The 25,426-nt window shown below is 38.2% G+C and overlaps 1 protein-coding gene across 1 annotated transcript in view; it reads left to right on the top strand.

The window, feature by feature from the left end:
• COX16 (cytochrome c oxidase assembly factor COX16) overlaps positions 1-25,057 on the top strand; it is a 50,305-nt gene extending 25,248 nt beyond the window's left edge. The window contains exons 3-4 of the mRNA XM_075502922.1: positions 10,562-10,624; positions 24,674-25,057. Of these exons, the coding sequence (XP_075359037.1) occupies positions 10,562-10,624; positions 24,674-24,790 (180 nt within the window). The 3' untranslated portion in view covers positions 24,791-25,057. The remainder of the gene's footprint in view (positions 1-10,561; positions 10,625-24,673) is intronic.
• Positions 25,058-25,426: the final 369 nt, after the last annotated feature.

Below are 25,426 nucleotides of genomic sequence, written 5' to 3' on the forward strand. Positions count from 1 at the left end.
GAAAACCCTTTGCCCAGGAATGTTTCCATTTTAAGTGCGATCTCTGTCTAAATGGACCTTCCCTTTCTTCTCCTTTGTGTTTTGAGGCTAGAAAGACTTGTCAGTTGGTTCTGTTGCAAACTATGTGGCAGTCTGAAAAAGCAGAGCCCAAACTCATACCTCGAGTACAACCGCTAATGAGAGGGGAAAATGCATAATCTGTCTCTCTTCAAATATCTGTCACTGCAGAAAGCATTTATAGGTTTGCTTGTGATTCAATAGGTGATACATTTTCCCCGGAGTCAGCACTGAACCTCCTGTGTGTTGTGTCAGGCAGTGCTTAACTGCCTTTTTTGATGAGGCATAAAAATGAGACTTTGCCTTTAGAACCTTAATGAGTGCTGAAACTAACGTTGTAGCTGGTACAACATCATGTCTTGCCTCCCTGGAGTGCAGCTCAGGGAGGGTAGAAGGTATCTGAGATTGTATGTTGTCCCTGTGTGAGTAGATGGGCAGCTGTGGGGTCAGGAAATTCACAAGCTCTCCGTAACAGTCCCTCCACTTCTGCACCTTCAAAGACTATGTGTGCTGTTCATAAAACCTACCAAGCATAAGCTCTGGGATGATTCAGAACAGGAGACTAATTTAGGTGTTCCCAGAGGAACCTCTGTTTCTTCATTGATTAGACAGAGAATGTGGGAATACAAGCTTTCTGGATACTGCATAGAGAAGAGAGATGGCTTGTCTTATTAATATTTAAAATGAATGAATTAATTTTTTTTTCATTCATAATTCCCACTGAATTTAGTAGAATTGTTTTGTTAATGTTGGATGTTTAGCCCTTGTAAGTACATCTAGCAAAGTTACTGTTTTCTTATTATGCCACTCGTGTTAAATTTAATTACACGAGATCTTATCATTATAACTTTCTCTAATGTACCCATCAGAATGTCCGAGCCTTTGGCAGGTAAATGCATTATTTATTACAAATAGTGGCAAAATATCTTTCAAAAGAAAAAGTGCATTATGTTCAAATGTATTGCAAATCCTAGTAATCTAAAATATAAGTAATTTGGAAGATGAAAAGCTTTCTGTAAGTGCAAAGTATTAGAACAGACTTTTTCTTCTTACTGTAAAACTTCACTAGATGTCAGTGTGGAAAGTATTTTTACATACATGCTATGTGAACTGTAGAATGAGAAGTGTTAATTCCTTTAACACATAGAGAATTAGGATGGCACTTACTAGAATTTAGTAGTTAGGGGGTTTCTCAAGACATAATTTATTTGCAGAACACGGTTGCAGGACAACCAAAGCAATTTTGATAAGTTCTCACTGAATTCTGAACATTGTTTCTGTTCAAATAGACATAAAAAGTGAAAATTTGTTTCAATACTTACAGAAGGTTTTGAGTTTTGTATTATAAATCAAAATGACATTTTAAAAATCATTAAAAACAATTTTTAGGGTTAAAAACCAGCAGACTTTTTGGTTTTGTTTTATATTGTTGATTATTTTGAGTCAGCAAAAATTTTAATGTATATTTTCTTGTTGTTGGTTTGTGAAAGCTGACATTGTCTGTATGAGGGTAGCAAGTATATTTTCACATGGCTCAAGACAAGGCTTAGGCATTAAATTAGGCATTTAGAAAAGAAACAAATGCATATATATTTATATATGTTTAAGTTTGATTACAGAAAGCATTCCTAATCTGTAAGTGTGCTTGTGCATTTGTTTAACTGTATTATGTGTTTATATGACATTTGAAGAATCAGGCTATCTCTGTTCCTACATGAGAAGGTTGGTTGGTTGTGGGTTTTTGGGTTTGGGGTTTTTTTTGGGGGGGTTGTTGTTGTTGTTTTATAGAAGCTTCAGTGCTTTTACTGAAGCTTTTAAGGTATGGTCTCCTATGAGATAGTTAGACTTTTCCCTTTAAATTAATTCCTTTGTGTTTCTGAACTGATACACCAAGCGAAAGATAGTGGTTTAGATACTGTATGGTGCCTTGGGTTTTGCTATGTTGTTAAAGTAAGCTGCTACCAGGACTAGTTTACCAGGATGAGCCTAATTGAACAGTCAGTGAACACCTGAACACAGGTATTTCTGCTGAAGTACAGAACTAAAGAGGACACCCTCTCCAATCCTATTCTGACTGCTAGTACAGCAATGAAAAGATTACGACGAGAGGAACATAAACTGCTTGCATGCTGGCTTCAACTGCCACTTCATGATTTCTTTCTTGAAGTTACTTGCTTTTAACAGAAACTTAAGTGACCTTTCTGTTTTTTGGAGTTACCACAAAGAGGTTGATTCTGTCCAGAGTTAGGATATGACTAAGGGAGTGATAAGGAAAAGCTTAAACTATATGTGCACTATTTTTCCAGCTTTAACTTGCATAGTAGGCACATAGCCATTCAAAAGCAATCTTTTAAAAATATGATAAAAAATGTTGACTCTGCAGCAATTTCATCCAAAAGTTGTATTTTGTCTTTATTATTTCCAGCTATTAAGTATCTTCTATTTAGAGGCAAAAAGGGTTTTTTCCCTTAAATACTGGCGTCACAAACTCACACTCTATGTGAGTCCTTACATATACCTTAGGTATGCTTTCACTAGCATGTCCATTACTCTCAGAAAGTTGGCACAGGGTGGAACCAATTAACCCTGTAATTTGGATATAGCAAATCATTCTTTAGTAAGTATTCAAGAACTCTTATTAAAATTCCTTTTGTATTTGTGCAACTTTTATTCAAAGTAGAAGCTTTTGCTTTTGCCAGTAAAGATCACAGGATTCTGAAAGCAGGAGTTCAACATTTTTCATATTAGAATTGGACTTTCCTTTTGCATACATTGGTTAATGCTGTACTAATAGTAACTAAATAACATGGTGATGGGTTAGATGAAATATGCAGAAAACGCATTTGAAAATGTTAATGTCAAATATATGTATTAACAGCACACACATTTTAAGGAATTTTGAGAGGTTTGTTAAAACACTGCAAAGAGCTTGCATGTAAGTTAAGGGATGATGAAACCGATATTTAAGAACTTAAAGTCTTGTAGTAGATTTCATTAATCTTTCATAAATTGTACCCACACTTTGAGGAGAAGAAAAGGAATTTTTTAAGTACTGCTTTATGTAACATTTCCTTTTTCTGAACTGATGCCTTAAGGGTGTTTAGTTTATGTCCTGTACTTCATGAAGTTTAAGTGGCTGTAGCAGGACAGGTATAGCATACTAAAGAGGCTTTACAAAGGCACCTTGAGAAATTGTCTTTTAATGTTTTTAAAATAGGTGTCTTAGTCCTCTTGCTGTGTTCTCTGTCAATGTTTTGTGATGGCTGATTCAGCAAATTCTGCAGCTCTTGTTCCAGGCTAAGAATCTTTTTTTGTGACCAGTGGTCCACATTTTGGCCCACAAGAAAGAATGTGTTATTGCCTTACTTTTCACCCCTGTCTGTGATGATAAATAAATGCATTAAATCCTCTGATAGTAAACCAGGCTGAACCACTCTTGCGTTTCTTGCATGGATCTTCATGGATCTTCAGCATCCATGTCCATGTGAATCTTCAGTTCACATGGACACCATGGATCTTCAGCATGTTCTATCCAAGTCACCTGGGAGGTCTTACACTTTTGTTTCTTGTTTGGAAGAAAGTAAAAAGGAAATTTTGGAAAAAATGCACAGAATACTTAGCAAGTACCTCCCTTTGTACTATTGGCTTGCAGGGAAACCAAGATGTAGCAAAGCCCAGGAATGTCAGCTTTGAGATCCTGTGTTGGATAGCTCTGCCATTCTGACTTTAAGGTGAGAGCTGTGGTTGGGGATACTTTGTGCTGGTTCATCTATATGCATGCAGCAAAATTTGCTTTTCCTTGCAGGGACCTTTAAAAACACCAAGGGTCTTGCTGTTAGTTCTGGAGATGTACGTTTTTTTCCTCTATTGGAATATTTTATTTTATACTGGAAGGAACAGTTTTTGCACTGAATTTTACTGTGAAATGAAATTTATGCTAGCATACTCAGAGCCAAGGTTTAAGGCACTAATTTATGTTCTATAAATCAAATAAATAAATGTGCACCTGCAAATCAAGCTGGATGCAAAAGCATACAAATCATTGATTAAATGCTTGAGTACGTTCTTCTCAGAACTGAAAGCTGTAGAACCCTTGTTAGTTTTGATGACCTTATATATGAGAAATCTAGATATGCTTAAGTGCTTGCTGAAGTATGGGATGGTTTGGTCATCATATTAGCCTTTAACTTAATAATAATAACTTGCATTTCCCATGGCATTACATGTGAAAATGTATGGTCCAGAGTTTGGGATTGTAGGTCTTTTTTTGATCCATCTGGAAGCAAGTAGAAGATTTGGATTTTGAGAGATCGCTGGTGCACCATGTACCGTAACTCTGGGAACTGCTGCTGTAATAAGATTTTATATTGCTCCTGTGGAAATGTCTGCATTGATTTCTGTCAGATTCTGGATGAAATATTTTTTTGTTTAACTGTCTGTGTTCTATGCAGATCTTAGGAAAGAGTCAAAGGACACAAAGCCAGGTTTTGCATCTAGTCTCAGCTGTCTCCCCAGTATTCAGAAGTATTCCTATCCAAGCGTATGCAGTAGCCTTATCCAAGTGTTTTTCATGTATTAAATATTATAAATAATGTAGTTAAAGGATGTTGTGAATGAAGTTGCATGAAATGCCTATGTTTTGCCTTGCCCTTCTCTGTTACCAAAGACTATATGCCAAAGAGTTTGGCGTAAGTACAACCTTTCTTGTACTTTACAACCTTTACAAGCTTTGTTCCCTTAATTCCTTAAGTAGAACGGCACACAGCTTGGCTGTAGTTTGCCTTGCATTTCCTGAGTTCTGGGATTTATCCTGTCTTGTCTACAGCTTCTCACTCTGCTCATAAACTACAATTTGGAATATTTATGACACAGACTTTTGTAACAATTTATGGGAGTCTTTTCTTCTCGAGGAAGATTAAAGTTGACTGATCCACGCAAGATTGCTGATTTTCCATTTAGAGGAGTTAGGCATATGATAAATGTTTTCAAAGAAGATATGCTATTGGGAGAGCCAGAACTGGTGGTTCTGGTTTATTATAAGTTTAAAAAATGGGTGGGAGAACAAAATGAATTTCATATAAACAGTCATTTTGTGGGCTCTCTGTGTTGTGGATACTGCAGGAGAATTGTGTCCCATCTATTTATGCTGGTGTGAGCAGATGAAAAAAAAAAGCTTAATTCATGTTCATTCAAGCCATCATCCTCCCCCATTTCCAAAGTAAAAGCTGAAATCTTTCTCAGTGGGATATTATTTTGTGGAGGATAGGGTAGGAAAGTATGCTCATGTTTTAGTAAAAATAACTAACTAGTTTTAGGGTAGAAACATCTTCTACCGCCTTCTGGAAATGCTTGCTAGAGGGAAAGTTTTGTAAGACTTTGGCTACAAATATTTGGTCAGTACATGCGAGTTTCTGGACACAAGTATACAACTTACTGCACTGACTTATGTGAGAGGAGACTGTTAGAAGCACAGTCCTCTTCTCATGACATGGTTGTCTCCTGACAGTTCCTTGTGTGGTAGTTGAAACCTTAATTCTAGAAGATGTAATATATTCGAGACTTGTTTTGTGCTAAAACCCATGGCCACAAATAGTAAGTAGACAAATAAGTAATAATGGTTATAACTTAGAGAGAGACTGCTTGTGAAAATAGGGTATTTAAATTACAGATCCAGGCATACGTACATTGTGGACAACTGGGATACTACCCTGAAAATTAGAATGTGCATCAACTTGCTCCTCCTCTCTGAATGCTGAACAGGAGTGACACTGCTAATCTGCTTTGTATTCCTGTGTTTCATAGAATAGTTTGGGTTAGAAGGGACCTTTAAAGGTCATCTAGTCCAACCCCCCTGCAATGAGCAGGGACATCTTCAACTAGATCAGGCTGCTCAGAGCCCTGTCCAGCCTGACCTTGAATGTTTCCAGGGATGGGGCATCTACCACCTCTCTGGGCAACCTGTGCCACTGTTTCACCACCTTCATTGTAAAAAATTTCTTCCTTGTATCTAGTCTAAATCTGCCCTCTTTTAGTTTAAAACTATTACCCCTTGTCCTATTGCAACAGGCCCTACTAAAAAGTCTGTCTCCATCTTTCTTATAAGCCCCCTTTAAGTATTGAAAGGCTGCTAAAAGGTCTCCCCACAGCCTTCTCTTCTCCAGGCTGAACAACCCCAACTCTCTCAGCCTTTCTTCATAGGAGAGGTGTTCCATCCCTCTGAACATCAAAAGGGGATAGTGATGGTGTTATTTGGTTTCCTTTGTGGAAGAGCTATCCTTTCCATATCCTGGAGTGAAGTCAGTGATGTTCACAAATTTCACAGTCACTCTCTGTCTGCATTATTTGCTTCTGCACCGAAATGAACTGTGGTCACTGAGGATCAGTGCAAAATTGTTAGCTAGAGAATTTTTTTAGTAGCAGCACATTGAGGTTTATAACTGTACCAGAAATATTTGTGTCACAAACAAAAATTTCCCTTCACTGAAACGAGTGTAGAGAGGCCAACAGTTTATCACAGTGCAATGCAGGAGTCCCTGGTTTGGTAGGGGCTGCAAGCACCAGGTATTCCTGCTTTGCTCTGAAGTCATGCCCCTTGTCTGCACGCTGAGGTGCACCTTTTGTCCACCTAGAAATTCTGTCCAGGTTCTAACTGAAAAACTGAGAAGTGGCAGCTACATTTTAAAATGTTTCTAATGTTTAAAAATGTTTTAACGTACTTACAGCCTCAGATTTCTAAGAATATTTCTGTGCTTAACCCCTGTTACTTTTAGCCACCTAAGATTTTTTTTTTTTAAAGTCTGTGTCTTTGGGAACCTTTTGAAGTTAAGTAAGGGTACATCTGAAGGAACAGTGGAGTGTGAAATGGGACGAAATTTTAATTTGAAAACTTTGTTCTTAAACCTTTTTTGAGATTTGTCTATATATCTGCCCTTGCACTTCCAGTTGATGTAATATGGAATAAGCCTCTATAGTGCAAAATAGTCTGAGAATGTTTCATTCATTTTTGCTGCAAGTGCTACATAGGTGGGAAAAAAAAACCTCCACACCCCAGAAAAAAAAACAGTAAAGCCTTGAAAAATGATATTTACAGTATTGGTTTTGAAGCCTTGCAGACAGCATCTCATGAAAGCTGTCTGAATACTTCCATCAAGTATTTCAATAGTTTTCAGTAATAATTTAATGTGAAGTTATGCTGTAATTATAAGTCCACACATCTTTGAATTCCATATGCAGAGACAAAGCTTGAATTTAAATGGATCTTAAAGGAACATCTGAGATTTTGCCTGACAAGGAGGAGTCCTCTAGTGTAAAGGGATATTGTTTTCTGTTCCTTCCTGCCTCCTAAATAACGGTGCAGAGAACACTGCCAGGCTGTTATGGCATTTGGGCTTTGTCTGCTGCCCCCATCATATTTACTAATAGAGATTTGTATTCATAATTTAGCTGATGATTCATTTGCCAGTGTATGGCTGAATACTTCTAGCTCATTTGGCACTATGTGTGTTGGCATAGCAGTCATCGTGGAAGCAAAATCTATGTCTTTGTATTTGGATCTTGTGGCAGATGTGTAATATAAAGGAGCTACCACTTTGGCATGGGCACTTTCCTGGCTTTGCCCACATTTTAAGTGTTCCCTGGTTGTGATCTGTGATCATGGCTCATATCTGCCTTTTTATCTGCCTTTTCAGAATGAAAATAGCACCGTTCTGTTTTTCTTTTTTGGTTCTTGTGATGTTGCAAAGATAGTGCAGCATGGTACAAACACTGTGGAAACAGAACTTTATAACATACTTCTTCTCAACTGCCATATTGGTTCTGAAAACAATTTGTAACCTGTCTGTCTCCATTTGGTAACTGAAAAGCAGGGGTTTGCAACCAAGGCTTTAGAACATGCAGATAACTCAATTTCTGTGCGTTGTCAAGTATGTTTAAATTGTTCTACGTGGGTAAGTATGTAGGGAACAAAAAAGGTAAAGATAAGAGGAAATACATACTTGCTCCTTTTTTTTTTTTTTTGTGGAACTTTGAGCAAAATAACATGGTCTGCAGAGTGGACTTAAGTCTTTCGTGTGCCTGTATGTTAAATATTAAGAGCTTGCCAAGATGTGTGTATAGTTTACCCTCAAAACAGGCTTTAACTACTCTTTTTTGGTAAGTTAATTTGATGACTAAAATTCCTGCTTCTAAAGAAGCAGCAGTTTCTCTCATTTCTCATTTACAGGATAACTTTTTCCTGAGAAATTTCAACTAGCTTCCTTCATTTCTGCATTTTTGTCAATATTAAAGCTACAGCATCAAACAGTTATGAGTACTGGGATGCTGTGTCTCAGTTTTAGCTAGTCTTCTCCCTTTGTGCAGGCAGAGGAGAATGAATACATGAGGAAGTCTTAGGACAGAAGGGCCTGGAAGGGAGGAGAAGCAGCAGTAACTTCACTGCTCATTTCCCTTTACCTTACACAAATGTGGCCATGCAAACACCACCATTAAACAAACAGACTAAAAATTGCTAAAATAAAACTTGATAATGGGGATATCGAGCTGTCTTTATAAGTTAAATTCTGTCTGTGGTTAATTACGTAAAAATGCTGCTCCAACCATGTTATCTTGGGTGCCTTATTATTAAATGAAGTGGAAGCATAAGAGGAAGTAAAACTCTCTTGCTTCTTTACTTGCTGGAGCGTTTATTTCCCCTTGTCCATATGTGTATTGTGAGAACACCAAGCATAACAAATAGTGTTTGCATTTAGTTCTGAATACAGTGAGGTCCACGATCACTCTTACCTCTGTGAAAGCAAGCTCCAAAACCTGTCTTGGCTGCCCAAAGAGCTTGCATTTCTGCACGTGTGATGGATGGGTTCATTGTTCTAATGAAGCATGGTTGTTGTTGGAGGTCATGGTCACAGAAGGAGAGAGGCAATCCATCTTTAATGAGGGGCAGTTCTATGGAGGCCTTGAATGCCAAGACAGAGATGTAGCATTTCATTTTTTATTTGATGTAGAGGGCCAGTGCAGAGACAGTACCTTGTTTTACAAGGGGTTTTTTATTACAAAGAAGGTGGGAGCTGTATCCTCTACAAACTTTAACCATTTTAGATGTTTTGGCTTAGGTCCCAAGTGTAATGAGTGTGGAGGTTGCAAATGCATGTATTTCTATGGCCATATCTCTGATTAGACAGGGAAATCAAACCTCTGGCCATGCACAGATGGTATTAGACTTGCCTGTCTGAGCATCCTTAGGAATTGAGGTCTCACAGGCTGCATACTAACTAGCAGGCAGTGTCTGTAATCAAGGGGAACATTATGGCCTAGGGAAATTCTTCAGAGTAATTCCCATCAATACAGATAGTAGGTGTGTATTTTAAGTACCTCTGAGGATCAGGAGTTTGTGCTGGGGCAGAATCTGAAGGTGGATCTTTGCATCAACCAGGCAGATTCTATAACTTGTGTTCCCTCCTTTTTCTTTTCTAGCCTGCTTATAGACATTCAAGGTTGGTTGTGACAAGGGTAACTGAGCCCTTTTCATTCAGATCAAGAAGGAGCAAATTAAGAATAACAACTTTTTTCACTGAACTAGTCATAGGTGGACTACCGTACCATGGATGTAGAACTAAACACATTACCAGTCTCCTTACACATCTGTTTTGTTTAACACTGGTTGTATATAAGGTCTAAAAATGAGAATGTTTTCTCATGGTAGATTTATTTGATATTTTAATTGATTAGCCTAAAGACTGTGTCTGAATACTGCACGTGGCTGATGTCTGTTTGAGGAGAACGTAAAACGTGTTCTCTAAGCGTGAAGAATGCTAATTATCTTTTTCCCCTTTGTTTCTACTCTTAGGCCTGTGGGAGACAGATGTTACTTAGCAAAGGGTGGGATGAACATAACTTCTGGGCTCAGAAGAAGTTAAAATGTGGAACACATCTGCTCTGGTTCACTGACATTTCTGTTCTTAGATTTGTTCTTTGAACAAACTTCTCTGAAAGGTGGCAGGAATCACCAGCATTGTCAGTACAGAATCAAAACTAGGAAGGAGCTGTGTGTTCACCAGAAAATTGGAAGTTTGACTCATGCTTAGACTTTGAAAACCAGTGTATATTTTATACCTATTCACTGAACACAACATTCAGGAGTAAAAATAGGTAATGTGATCACAATTTTCTTTTTCTTGGTCTTTCTTGTTTCATTTGTTTAAGGCTTTGTTTAGTTTGACAGTTTCAAACTAAGGTTACAGATTTAAGTATCTAAGATAATGCAAGTGCAGGGCTAGTTACAAATGTGCTTCCTTTTTGATTTGAAAAGTTTGGCTGTTGACCTGTCTCTTTTCAGCCCAATTCTTGTACTGTGTTCATCACCCTGGTATCTGAACAAACAGCACATAAACTCATTTAGAGGAGAGGAGGGTTTGCATGTACCAATATTTAGTTTATTTGAGGTTAAGATTTCTTTTTAAAAAAATTCTTACAAGCAAACATTTTTGCTGTATTCTTGTTTGTCTTGCAGGTTGATCCAGCTTTGAAAGAAAAATTAAAACAGAACACTGTGACACTGGAATCTGAATATGAGGTAAAATAAATTTGTTGCTTGGGGCTCAGAACCTTGGCTACCCTTGATTACCCTGGCTGCTGGTGGGTTGTATCTGTCCCTAACTAAAATTAGATCAGCCATCTGCCTTTGACTCACTAATGTCCAATAAAAACAAGGTTTTATGTAAAGAAAGGTTTTTGAACATGCAGTGCTTCTTTCTGAACACAGCTTTACTTTGATGTCCAGGTGCCAAGTACAGTGGTACAAATAAATTCCACTATTTCTGCGGTTAACCTGGTCTATAAATGTAGAGCTGATGTTGGCCTTAGACGGAATGTGTATATGTATATGTCAACACTTCTACTGCATGAGTTTTGATGATCTTTAGACCAAATTACAGAACAATGTGCCTGATGCGTTTTCTGTTATTTCTTGTTTCTGAAACTTACGTGTATCTTTCAAATAACTGCTGTTCTTTTTTTCACTATTTCGGAAAACTTTATAGAGAAATACTTCACTCTTTCCTCAACAATGCATTTTCTTCAAACATTACTGAGCTCCAAAATGGCTGTTTTGGCCAGTTTAATATCCAGAGTTTCATAAATCTTCAGGCCTGCAAAAAGCCATGTTGGGAAAACTGGAAAAAGCCTCCCTGTATCCAGAAACAAAGGATAAAGCTCTTTAAGATAATTTTTATTGATTTAAAATTACTTGGATCAAATGTCCAGCTAACACTTTATCTATCTCTATGGTCTTTATGCTGAACACAGGTTTTCTTTTTCTTCCCGTACCACATTCCTGTCACAAGCCTTTGAAGAGCTTGATTGCACCCATAGCTCTCATACTGAGGTGTCCAAATGGCAGTACATGGTCTTGCTAATAAAACCTTTCTATGATATTACTCTTTTGTGATTTGTGTGAAATAAAAACAAAACTTACCTTTTGTAGTTTTACATGCCTAATTTCACAGAACATCTGCCTACCTGCCAGGTTTGTTACAGTGTTTTACCATTATTGCAAAGAGTTTTGGGCCGTTCCCCTTCTACAAAGAACTGTGATTTATGGTGTAGGGAATAAAAAGATTTGATCCCTGAGTACATATGGAAAGCTCCAATGGAAACTCAAAACATACAAATCTATTAAGTTCTGATTGCCTCTGGGATTATTGTCTCTCACTTTCCATAGAATATACTGTAAGGCTGCTCCGATTTATTTACGTGGAAGAGCCGCAAGCAGTGAAAAGAACCACATCTCTCTGTTTAACTCGCTGCCTAACCTCAAAATCAACTGATCTGTATTCAGATATGCCTTGCTTTCTCTCTAGAAGATAAGTAAATAGTTGAAGGATAATATTTAAATGGCCATAATTGTGTTTGCTTTATGGATAAATCAATGGTAATAAAATACAACTGGCATAACAACAGATTACAAACCTACTTGGGTAATGAGGCTCCTTCCTGATGGACAGAAATGACAGAAGCAATCTTATTTTTTTCTTAATCTAAACTGCAGAGAGTTCCCAGGCCGAAATTCTTTCAAAGTAGTGTTTGGGTCTTATAGAGCACAGACCAGTTCAACAAAACAAATGGATTTGTATTTCCACATAATGAAAATAGATTCAGATTATTGTTCTGAACTCTAATCTCAAGGTATACTTTACTATGGGCACCAACTTACAAGCACTAGGCATATTCATTTCTTGCTTCAGTGAAACTTGTGGAACTGCCAGCAGTCATGCACATACTTCACTGGCTCTGCACTGAGTGTGTGACAATTTTAATCAATGTTACCTCTATATTGTGGTGGACAAAACCTAACCAATCACTGACATTTAGGAGAGTAGTTTTCTGCGTACCACATGTGTTTCAGGCTAGGGTTTTTCTGGTGGTTTTTTTTTTCCCCTTTCTGTATTTTTTTACTTGTCCAAAATACAGTTCTTAAGAACATCTTCTAATTCTATATATAGGTCACATTGGAGGATTACACTGGTGGCTGCTACTAAATATAGTATCATAAGAGATCAAGGGCAGTTAAAAAAAAACTTGCTGTTTTGATATCTAAAGCCTTATTTTACAATATTATTAGCACTATATCTGCAGCTGTTACTGAGGATACCAAGCCAGCTCTTTTGAAGTATGGTTGCCTGATGCATGCAAATGTCTACTGGCCCTCCCTAAGACTTTTAAAAATATCCTATTGTCCTCACAGAAATGTACATATTGAATATATACTGAATTATTTTAGAATGTCATAATTTCTGCTATAAGCATACACCTTTATGGGCATATTGCAAAAGATAAAGAAATTTCTGATATTTCAAACATGTTGAAGTCTGCATTTTGTCTCCAGTGTGGTACTGGTGGTGAAAAAAGTTGTAATCACAGATTTAATCAATTTACTGTAAGGAAATTAACATAAAGACATTTTCTCACCTTCTAATTTACTAAATTATATCTTCTCAAACTATACAAAATTAGCTTTATTTCATATAGGAGTATTTCTGGTCAGGATACTATTTTGAGGAAGAAAGAATTTGCATATGTAATTTGTACTGCATTTCTTATATCTCAGATCTGTTATAATAATGCCATTTAGCTTGTGCTTTGGGACATGCCACAGGAGCAAGCTACCTTTGTATGTGTTCTCAATTGTTTATGCATTCCTCTCACATGCTTATGTGTCCTCATATGGCCAATTAGTCCTTGCTTCTCCCCTTTGCCTAATAAATCATGACTCTGTCCACTAGTGACGCTGGTACTAATGTGAGCGTAGCTCTGCTGCTGAGCTGGGCCTTGTAGAACACACTGTAAAAAATGTCAAGTGTTTGACCTGTGACAAAAGTCTAGAGTATTTTATTTGAAAGCACAAAAATATTGTTTGAAGGAGGGGGATAAAAGACTGATTAATGTGATGAATGAAAAACATTCTCGTGGATGTTTAGCAATCACAGTACATTCCTTTTCATTGGTTTAAATGCAATCTCAAAATAACATTCCTTATTCTAGCACTTGGTTTCTCTACTTCTGTGAAATTAATGGTCTAGTACACAGTAAAAAATCTGGCCTCAGTCAGTTACATCAGACCCCAAAATAAAGAATTGTTGTTTAGGGTTTTTCAAGCAAATAAAAACATCTTTAAGAATAATTTATTAACATTTTACAATGGAAAAATCAGTTAAGTTTGAATCAAATATGTGATATCCAGTGGGAACCAATGGCAATTGAAGGCAGAGGGGAAAAAAAATCACAATGAATAAAAAATGTGAAGGATTGCTATAGAAACAGTAAATGACAAGTTATAAAGCAGAGAAGATTGATAAAAGATGCTAAGAACATCAGAGACTTGTCTGATAAGTAAGCTGACAAGCATATGGGTAAAAAAGGATGTTGTTGCAGCAAATTAAGAATAAAATAATGAAGATGTAAAATCATGAGTAACCATGTTGGCAAAGTAGCAACATTCAAAAATGTACTTCTTTTAGAGAAAAAAGTCCTTTGTATTCAAATCAGAAGAGACAAGGGACATACTTCCAAACCTCTTAATAACCAAACAATATGTTATTAATACCTATTAGGCTCTGATGGTTTATAGCAGAGTTCCAAGAAAATGCTTGGAAGACTTCAACGGCTGCTGAAAATCTCAGTCTGGGAATGATGATTCTCTGGGAATCATCACTGGGCAGGAAGGTGATATTTTTAAGTGTTCTGTGAGATTTGGGGCATATCTGGGCAATATTGAGTACTTTTTTCAGTGATATGGAAGACATTGTAAAATCATTACTGATGTGCAAGTGACATGAAAGTATTGAAATAGTAAAAGTATGGCAAGGCAAGGACAGAGAGCTGTTTGTATTATTTAGTAAGCTGGACCCATTAAATGAGCAAAGTACCTTTTAAAGTAGCCAAAGTTATTTGTTTAAAAAACTGGAAATGCAGGCCAGAGTGGACTGCGTTATGGACAGCAGCAACTCTGGAAGAGATCTAGGAGTCAGTGAATAAATAATTCAGATTGATCTTCTACTGTGATGCTGCGGCACAAAGAGCTTATTCAGTCTTTATGAATATAAACAGGAATGGTAGGTGGTAGGAAGAGGTGATTTTATTTTCGAGTGTGGCACTGATGAGGCTAGTACTGATATACTGGATCTGCTTCTGGTGTCCACATTTTGAACAGGGCTTTAGCAATGGGATAGGTTGCAGAACACGCTGAATATATTAACTTAGGGCTCAAGAAAACGCCTTGAAATAAACTTAAAGATTTAAGTCTTTTTAAAGGTACCAAAAAGAATGTTATTTATATATAAATACCTTCATAAGAAGAAAGTGCTAGCTATTGAAGATTTTTTTATTGCAGCAAAGATACTAAAATTAGAAGTAAGGTCCATTATTAATAGATGGGTACAACATTTGAACACAGCAGCAAGAAAAAGGGGTTCTCTGTCTTTCAGAATATCAAAACTGTAAAACTTTTTAAAGTTTTCCTTCAACTGGTTGCAAGCTATTGGACTCAGCATGGGATAAGTGAGCGAATATGCTGGTCTGCGAATAGGCAGTCTAGAAAATGCTGCTTTCTTGGCTTAAAGTATATGAATATTGAGCAGTTTTTGTTCCTCATAATTTGATAAATCACAGAAGGTCAACATTAGCTCTGGACACAAGTTATGTAACTGTTTGTCCTGAGAATTACAGCAAAAGTATTGTAATTGCAGTATTAAAATGTTAATTCAGGACAGTTCAAAAAGTAAAAGCAGGTATATGGAGAGGTGGCTTGGGAATATAACCTGCATATTTATTGTCTTAAGAGTAAAAGACGAATTTGAATAAGCTCTTCTAAAAAAGATTCAAGCCACTTAATGCTCATTTGACTTAACTTTGGGGATTGTAGTGCCAGCAGAATGGATGAAACATTTTTTTCAGGAAGGGACAGTGTAGTAACATAATAATTTATAGTATTAAATAGATGCATCGAAGTATGTGGACATGAGGACTACTCTAGAAGGAAGGTAATTCCTGAATGCCGGCAGTTGAAACCTGCAAGTATCTTGTTGCTGCCATTATCAGTACCAGATGATTACCGATTTTGTTGTTTTTTAAGAATTAACAGATTAGCGTATTGAATTGATTTACTTCAGTGTCTGTGAAGATACTAGTGGCTAAATACCTTGAGCTCTTTGAGAGATGACAAAGATGTTGGGGGAAAAAAATCCCTCCATAGTGACTGTTGTGACACTAAATGAGGTTGAGATATTCTTCTCTCCCCCTTTAATCACTCCGTCCCTTCCATGCTCTCTTCTTTGTTGCTGCGTTGTCCAGCTTAGCCATTAGATTTCAACAGTCCTTCAGGTTGTGTCTGGGATGAGTGGAGTTTCTTGCATTTCAGTTTATTCACACGTAAAATGGTCTTGAGAGTTTTTATTTCACTGTGAGTCTTCATCACTTAATGTTTTGTAGAGAAGGACAAAGTGGTGTTAGTTTATCATTAATGGAAAACTGCCATGGGTAAGACAGGGAAAGGATTTCAGTTAAAATTGTTTGTGCTAGGCATTTTATTCTGAGTGGATGTACAGTCCATAGCCAAGCTATAGTTTGCTCCTTTTGTTACTGACTTCTCAAAAGTCTTGTGTGCCATAGTCCAAAAAGTGATCAAAGAAACACAAGAAGGTGGAATTTGGTGATGGGTATGGCACAGGAAGAGTTCTGGTGGAAAAGCCTTCTTGCAGGAAGACAGATATTTAGCCTCCAGAGGAAAGTTCACAGGGTATCGCTTTTTACTGGTCTTATTTCTGGAATTCATCTCTATTAAACAGTCCTGTAAATTCTTTCCTGGTCATGTTTATAACACATCTCTTTGCACAGGATTTTCCTTAACTGTGAACTGTTTCTTTGATGTGTGTTGCATTTGCACTTTTCTTATCCCATAAGAAGACACTGATTTCTCATAGATGGAAAACGAAGTGAGGCAGTTCACAGTGCAGTCAGACAGCAAACATGGTCGGGACATAAAAATGCCTGTCATAAATAATCTCTTCTCCTCACCCTTTCGCCTCTCTCCAAAATAGAATCCTTTCTGCCTGCTTGCGCTCCCTGTATGCTTTTTTTTTAATCCCAGAGGAACCGACCAGCTCTTATCATGTTAAGGCCAACACTGTGTGTTGTCTCAGTCACAAGAAAAAAGTTTGAGTAGGGAAAGTGGCATCCACACAGCATAGCTGAATTCTTTCATTTATTGTCCTAAGGGATGCTGCTAGCTTCTACCAGGCAGTATTGGGAACATTTTCTTATGCAGCTGACTAGGTGGAAATGTTAAGCACTTCTGTCATACTAATGGGCCCCCAGTGGGGAGTTGCTAGATCTTTGGTATGAAATATCTCTGAAGTAACTTCAGTGTAGTGTATCGGAATTTAGCTACACAGCTGAGGCTGTATACATTCCTCTCATCGACTGCCTCTGAAGGGGATACAGCAAAATAGATAGGTTTGAAGGAAGCTTTTGTCTCAGCAACCAGGCAGAGTGGCTTTTTGCAAGAATATCCTCCTGTTTGTTTTGCTTATATTTTTTTCTTTTTTTTTGGCCAATTTCATAAATACTATCTGGAATATTCTGTGACTGCCAGCGTACTTCCAGATGATGCCCACATGGACACTCAGGCTAAGTTTGAAATACTTTAAAAGATTGTTATACAATTCTCGTATGTTCTTTGCTTCTCAAATTATTGTTACCCATCTTTATTTAATGCTCAAACTATACTGTACAAATGTACTCTGCAGTAGCAAGTTACTGTCAGAGAGTGGGTCACTGTCTGTCCTAAGAGGCTTACGGTTCAAACGGAAGAATCAGATGCAAGATGATGGCGGAGACTGACCATGGAGTTTGCACACTTTTGAACTAAATAATCAAACTTTTAAAAATTGAAGGGAAAAGTTCCCTATGTCAACCCCTGACTTCCTCGTACATCTGGTAAGACTTGAGTTTTGCCCAAGTATAGCTGGGAGACATCATTCAATATGTAATACTCCATCTTGTTTGTGGCATCTTCCCAGGAAGTCTTTGGAGAGCCAGTGTCCCACTGTGCCATTTTACAGCTCTAACATGAAAATAAAGAGTCTTTAAGCATGACGCAGTTCAAAACCAAAATACCCCCCAACCATGGAAAGACCCCAGACCTTACCTTCTAAAACTTCCTCTTCATTCTTGTAAAAATTTAGATAGGTGCCTTGATCCTTCTCAGAAGTCTTTCTGATTTGATTTTGAAGACCTGGTGGTTCTGATAGAATGAAAGGTAGATTTATTTACAAGTTATTTGTGTACTGTACATTCAGCAGTATTGCTGAGAAGTAGCTTTACTGTCACTGGCAATATAGCGGGGGACTAACACTCATATTACTGTCCTCATTGAATAGACAGGGAATGTTAGCCACAGAGAAGAAACAGGAGGATTTTTTTTTCCTATGAGAAATTTGCCCAACAGCACAAATCAAACAGTAGGCATTGATGTCACTGAAAAAACTATGGCTGAAAGGATTGAAGTTGCTCTGTTAACATTTAGCCAAAACCATAGTTTCTACGCAGAGAAAAGCATTCTGTTTCAGCATATAAATTGACGAGCAAGTTCTGGAAGGGACAGTGTAGATAAATCAGCAGGAAAGTGCAGATAAGAAACAAAAGTCCTAAACTACACTAACTCTGTTTGAATGTTATCTGAACTAACTGAGGCCAGGATAGAGGCAAATTGTCCACACTTCCAAGTTTTCATAGTCCTAGCAAGGTGTTTGAAATAAACCACCTCTGTGGTGTCAGGAGGCTTTTGTGTGCTCCAGACAGGGACATGCCGTGGAAATCCATATGTTTTTCCTACCAGCCACAGAACTGTCTTTTTTGCTCTTATTGCACTCCTGCACTGTTAAAAATCATACACCCCTTCAGCCAAGCTCACATTTATATAGTTGAAAAAGAGCCTGCAAACATCCCCAAAGTCCGTCCCTGGCTGCTCCTCTTCTAGAGAGTTCTGCTGCAGGAACTAGGACACACCTTTACAAAGTTTAATATGATACGAAGTTGGCAAGATCAGGAGCTCAAAAGTTGGGAAATTCCTTGGTCCTATTAACTTGGCTAGGTCTCCCAAGCTGTAAATTCAGAGATAAACCTTAATAAGCAGCACTTCTCTTTCTGGGGCACATTAACCATAGCTTGATAAAACTTCCATATACAAGGGAAATGAAAACTATCCTAAATGTACTTCATTGCTTAATTAGAAGTGGAATTTGCTGAATTTTGGATGTTTGATCTTGAAGGTGTACTATTGCACTCATGCTATTCTTTATGTTGGATGTTTCAGAGTTTCATTTTTGCTCAAGAAAAGCAGATAAGCTGAAAGTAAATGACCCATGCATGAGTTCTCTTGACGTTGCCCATACAGCTTGTGAATCCTTTGGACCAAGAAGTCCATCTTGGGTGATCTGCAGGTGTAATGCATAAATGGCACTGGGTTATCCTCTGAGATTTAATGTGGTTTTTAAGACATTCATCATTTTAAGAAGGGAAACTGCTTGTCAGTTGGGAGGAAATTATGGCAAACCCTAATTCCTAGATGGCAGTCTATCTGCCCAATGTTATTTTTGGTTATTTTAAAAACTCCACGCTGTGTAATCATGTAGTTTTAACCGAGTGCTATAATTGTTTGGTTTACTGAGTAATTTGTATCACTGTCGCATCTTCACACAAAACTATGAGAGCACTCTGCGAACATTAATTAAACTCTGTGACACCTCTGAGATGGAGGCAAGACCTGTACTCATTCTTCAAATTGGGAAAATGATGCACAGACAAACTGGTGGTGCAGTTCCTTGATACACATCTTTTACAACATAGCCACCTAAACAGGATTCTGTTCTCTCTCTGCCCAGTGACTCCTTCAGCTGTGCCAGTCCAAGTGTTTGCATAGTCTTATATTTAAATAGGATTCATTCATAAGCAGTATGTATTTGTTTTCCTAATCTATTTCATTTTTCTGATTGGGGCACAGCCCCACATAGTGCTGAATTGGCATAATTAAAGGGAGAATAATCTATGGGGAAAGAGTCTTTTAAACCAGTTCACCATAGGTTAATTGCACCATAGATGAATGGTATTGGATCCCACTGAAGTTAGCAACAAAACCTGTTGGTTTCATCATTGCGGTTTTTGCCAGTCTTCAGCAAAGCCAAAAAGAAAAGCAGCTCTCTGGATGCTTACATGCAAAACCCCCCCCCTTTCTTCCCTTAATGAACAAAAACCCCTTATTCTGGCCATAGCATGCTGCTTGCTGACTTGCTTGTATACTAATAACATAAAAACAAAACATTCTGTAGTTGGAAAAAATATTTTTAGTGTGAGGATTAAATCACTAATCATGGGCTATTAAATCACAGATCATTAAATCACTAATCCGGGATATTAAATTATGTCACATCCTAAACAAAGTAAGTAACACCTAGTTTATAGTAAGAAAATGAGATGCTAAAAAGGTGGCTCTGGGAGAGAGTTGTAAAAAAATGAATAACCCAGTGTGATGATAAAGTAAAGATTTTCAGTCACGCACAAGACAGCAGATTCAGTGTTAGCCTTAATTCTGTACCTCTGCGTCTACACGTCATCATAGAATTCCTTAATATGTCTTTTATGGTCTTCAAGCTGTTCTGACACCCTTGCAAAACCAGACTGGTTTAATGCGTGTCTTTCACTGCATCTTTCAGCCATGAGGATATTCTTCCCTGGCTCATCTTTTATCTGCAAATGGGTTTGCTTACTATAATGATGGGAAATAATTGTCTCTCTGAATTAGAGTAATTTCTTTCTGTGGCGCTCAACACAGAATCTATTGCATCAAGCGGTAGAGTAAACAGGATTTTCTTATCCCTCCTTTCACATGTGGGAACCAAAGACTAAAGCCAAACATTTTTTGCAAGTGACTGCCCTGAATTAACTCAGCCTGAGCACCAATAGCTCTGAATGAATTTCTGCAGATTTCAGTTTGTTTATTGTAGCATGAAGACTATCCTGCAAGAGTAGTCTTTGAACTCTTTTTAAAATTTTATTTTATTTTAAGGCTGACAGAGGATTACAGCTTTTACTTAGTATCAAGCCAAGCATTTGAACCAGCAATTTAGAAGTGAAGGTCTCTTTACATCCCTATTGGTACCTTTGCGCCAGGCAAGCTGTTTAACAAAACTCTTAAAAGTCAAGTGTGCAGCAAACAGTTCAACATTTTTTTTTTGGTTCACTGTGCCTGTCTGCATAGCTGCATTTTTTTCTTGAATTTACAGCTTCTGTCAGTCCTGTACTTTTAAGAGGCAGTTTAGCTGATTTAGGAAGTGAATCAGTAGATTTAATGGACTACACTGATCTTACTTTAAACAGCTAATTTTCAATATCCTTTGGGCTATTTGAGACAAGCAGGAATAGTGGTGCTGGTCTGATCTGATTACATTTCATTGTAGTTTCCGACAATTGTCTATTTAGTACTATTTTTGGTTTTTAGACTGTCAGTTCATATGGATTTCAATTTAGTAAAAGCTGGAAGTAGTTTACCATCTTTATGTGATGTCTCCATGAAGTTAGGTGGGCAGAGTCTAAGTGCCTAAAAAGAAAAAAAGAAAGAAAATAAGAAATTTAAAAGGCCCAACTAGTCTGAATGAAAGAGGTTGACTTCATTTGGGAGCAGAACTAGCTGCTTGCCTGAATTCTCACTGTACAGCTCAGGCAGCCTGAAGGAGCTGTGTAGCTTTGCAGCTTGTGCTGCACCTAATCAATAGAAGGACTATTGGTTTGGTCTTATTCTTGGCACTAAGATTAATTTAAAATGTAGCTAAGTACGTGTCTGTGGCCTGCCTCTGATGTAGCCATTTATTCTGGGGTGGTACTGTTGTAAGAATTTTCATGTCAGTGACCAAGCAAAAAGGTTAGGTTTTATTTAGTTGTATGTGAGGTGGTGTTGTAGTTTAACCCCAGCTGGCAACTAAGCCCCACGCAGCCGCTTGCTCACTCGCCCCCAGTGGGATGGGGAAGAGAATCGGAATAGTAAAAGTGAGAAAACTCACGGGTTGAGATAAAGACAGTTTAATAGGGAAAGCAAAAGCTGCGCACGCAAGCAAAGCAAACCAAGGAATTCATTCGCTACTTCCCATGGGCAGGCAGGTGCTCAGCCATCTCCAGGAAAGCAGGGCTCCATCATGCGTAATGGCTACCTGGGAAGACAAACACCATCACTCCAAATGTCCCCCCCTCCCTTCTTCTTCCCCCAGCTTTATATGCTGAGCATGGCATCATATGGTATGGAATAGCCCTTTGGGCAGCTGGGGTCAGCTGTCCCGGCTGTGTCCCCTCCCAGCTTCTTGTGCCCCCCCAGCCTACTCGCTGGTGGGGTGGGTGAGGAGCAGAAAAGGCCTGGACCCTGTGTAAGCACTGCTCAGCAGTAACGAGAACATCCCTGTGTTATCAACACTGTTTCCAGCACAAATCCAAAACATAGCCCCACACTGGCTACTATGAAGAAAATTAACTCTACCCCAGTCAGAACCAGCACAGGTAAATACATGTGAAAATAGCTATACAGTAGGAAAGCATTGCAGAACAGATTTGCGGGTCCCCTTTCACCAGTGATACTCCTTATGCTTATCCACATGCAACAGGAGTCGTCTATTCTTTCAAAGCTTGATAGCATCAGTTTAGAAAATTGGATTGTCTGATCATGCTGCCTTCTGATGACTGAACAGATACCTGTCCCATAAACTACTACTTTTTGCAGATACTGTCATGTGCCAGTAAGGAAGGTGCTTTCTTCTTGAATTGCAGCAAGGTATCAAACACAATCTTTATACATGACAAAATGTCAATGATCTCTAGAAATATAATGAGAATAAAAAATAAAAATACAGTCTCTCTATGTATTCATTAGGATCTTTAATTCTTTATATTTTAATTGACAAAAATAAACTCTGTCAATAGATCTCATCTGTTCTGTAGTTTGAGGCGATGCCATTTACTGTATATAACCCTTGGTTGTTTTATTCTGTCAGTGTATCACAGTGTGTTTTCCAGGTACCTTTATGTTTTCCATTGGAAACTGCCAAAATACTGTCTTGTACTGGTTTGTTTAGATTGTATAGTTTTGAAATTTTTCCTGTTTTGGACAAACTTCTGAAAAGCCTTTGTGAAATTTCAGGGGCAGATTAATGTGAACTTTTGGTAAAGATCTCCCGGATGCATGGCTCTTTTGATAGACTTCTTTATGTAGCCTATCTTTAGGTACTACAAGTTTTGTTGTATATATTTTAAATGTTGATTCTTGTTCAGACTTTGGGAGCTGAGCACCTTTGGGAATAGTTCACATCGTCACAGCTGTGTGGTACCTTTGTGTTTAATAAAATCAGCATGCTTCCCTTCTGTTAAAGCACAAGGTTATTTTCAGTGTAGTTTCCTTGAAGCTTCCATTAGAATCAGATGTTAAATTCTGAATTTGCAATCAGAGTGGATAGTTGCTGCTGCATGGGATGCTGGGTACCTTCCCTCCTTCTCCCTCCTTCCGTGTCAGCTCAGATCCCTTCCAGTTGAAATGAAGTACCAGCTAATCATAAGATGTAGAAAGTAGTGAAGACAATTCTTCAGAAAGACCTGTGCCAACTCTACTGCATAAAAAATTCAGTTGCTACTACCTTGTGTCTGCTCTGTTTGTGTATGTGTTCTCATATACCTTCTGTTGAACGTTGCCTAATTTCTTTTGATATCTGACTAACCTCATTGCAATTTCCTCAGTTGTAGAAGTGGCAGAAAACTTTTACAAAACATGAATTAATAGCAGCAGGTCTGTTCTGTTCTAGCTGTTGAATTATTCTGCGACTATTATTCAAGTCTCTCAGTATTTGCCATTTATTTGGATGATTGATGGCAGGCAAATTAGACCACAGGCTCAGGGCAGGGTTAAGTATTTTCTGGTGTATTTTTACAGCATTTGCTGAGATGAGGCCCTGATCACAAATCAGAGGTTTAAATCACACTGCAGTACGTATCATTAATGGTATGCAGTATTGCCCTCTTCAGTGTCATGTAGAATAGCCCTGTTTCTGGCAGTGGTGCAGACCCCCTCCTCAGTCTCCTGTTGGCAGAGCCCTTTCATGTCTCATGTACTGTTCTGGACTGCAGGCTGCTATGTGAGACTTGAGGCCTGTGTCTGCTGGGAAGGGACTTCTATGTCTCTGCCAGCAGGACAGCAACGATGCAGTATATGTTTGTCGTCTTCAACTGCAGTACTTGGTAGGTGAGGTCAGGAGGGCGCCTGTTCTTCATTTTTGTGTGCCTCTAAGGCTAGATAAATACTGCAGTCATTGGTACTTCTGAGTGGGGATGATAGGAATAAACAAGGAGGTAATTAAAATCTAGATAGTTCTTAAGTATCTGACAGTTTGGCCAGTTAGCATATCTCATGTATGACTTAGTGAGAGACATGACTTAGTGAGAGACTTATCTGTGATGGTTGGGTGCCATGAGAAACTAGGCAGCAGAAAGCATCGCATACCTCTCTCAAGTTAAAACCACATGCGTTGAAGGAGATTGCACTGTTACTGTCTCTCTTTGTGCTAGATAATTAATCTTTTCCAGTATGCTTTGTATCTGTGCTGACAGGATACTTCTGGTCACTAATTACTAATCTTCTGTTAGAGCTATACCAATGTTTATCAATCCTACTACTTCAGTACTTGGCAGGCTTGCAGTTGAAGAACAGGTCTGGAAAACAAGGTGAGAGAAGAAAGAAAAAGTGAATACAAGGTATCTTCAGTCATGTTCAGATGCTATAGCGCTTCCTGTCCTACATGTGATTTATCTTTTGATAAGCAGATGCAGTAGTGCCCACCCTAGTCATTTATGTAGCTTATATGGATAACTCCCAATTTTTGTTTCCTTGTTGTTGAATTTCTCTTGCAGGGTAGATGAAAGTTCATCAACCCAATAGTGATACTGAGTTTCTTGTGCAAAAAGAAAACAATTTAGAATAATACGTACTTTAAATCATGGGGCTGTCAAGGTGATAACTGTTATTTTTGCTGTTTATCTGCAGAAGCTGGAAAAGTCTGACTTGGATAACTGGGAGAACATCAGAGGACCCCGTCTGTGGGAAGATTCCAGGACTGTTCAGAAGCAACGGCGGGAGGCTCTCCGTCTCAAGACAGAGTGACTGAGCAAGCCTACTTCCGTGCTTCTGCAAAAATAAAAAAAAATCTCAGGCTGGACTGTCTTATTTTTAATCCAGTGTCAGGATCAGACATGGGAGGGGGGGATTGCACTGAGTAATTCATGCCGGTGTATATATAAGTAACTGTGAGATCAATCCAAAAGGCACTGTATTGTATGAAGCTCTCTGTTTGCATCCATTTGCACAGAGTTCCACAGGCTGTATATATGAATTCTCAATTAAAAAAATAGCTGATTATTCTACTGAGAATATCTCATTGTTTTTCAATCCCTATCATTCAAAACTGAGATGCTTCAGCAAGGAATAACATTTCAGGAGTCACTTGTCAGTACCAGAAGCTGTCGTCCTAATGAGAACAACACTGCTGTCATCTAGATGTGTGTGATCAGATAAATGCTGCTTCAGGGAGCCACTGCATGACTTCAGGCTCTTAAGCTTGGAAGGGACTCCACAGGCATATGAGCTGTTCGGAACAGAGAGTCCATTTTTGGCGTGTTTCATTTCCAGGAACTTGACTGTACAGAGGTATGTACGGGGTGTCAGCTGGTAATTGGTCAAATAACATGTGTTTAGCTGTGGTTAGATTTTTGTGATTAGTTTATTGATACCTTCTTGCAG

Source organism: Mycteria americana, chromosome 5 (genome assembly GCF_035582795.1).
Source record: "Mycteria americana isolate JAX WOST 10 ecotype Jacksonville Zoo and Gardens chromosome 5, USCA_MyAme_1.0, whole genome shotgun sequence".
Lineage (NCBI taxonomy): Eukaryota > Metazoa > Chordata > Aves > Ciconiiformes > Ciconiidae > Mycteria > Mycteria americana.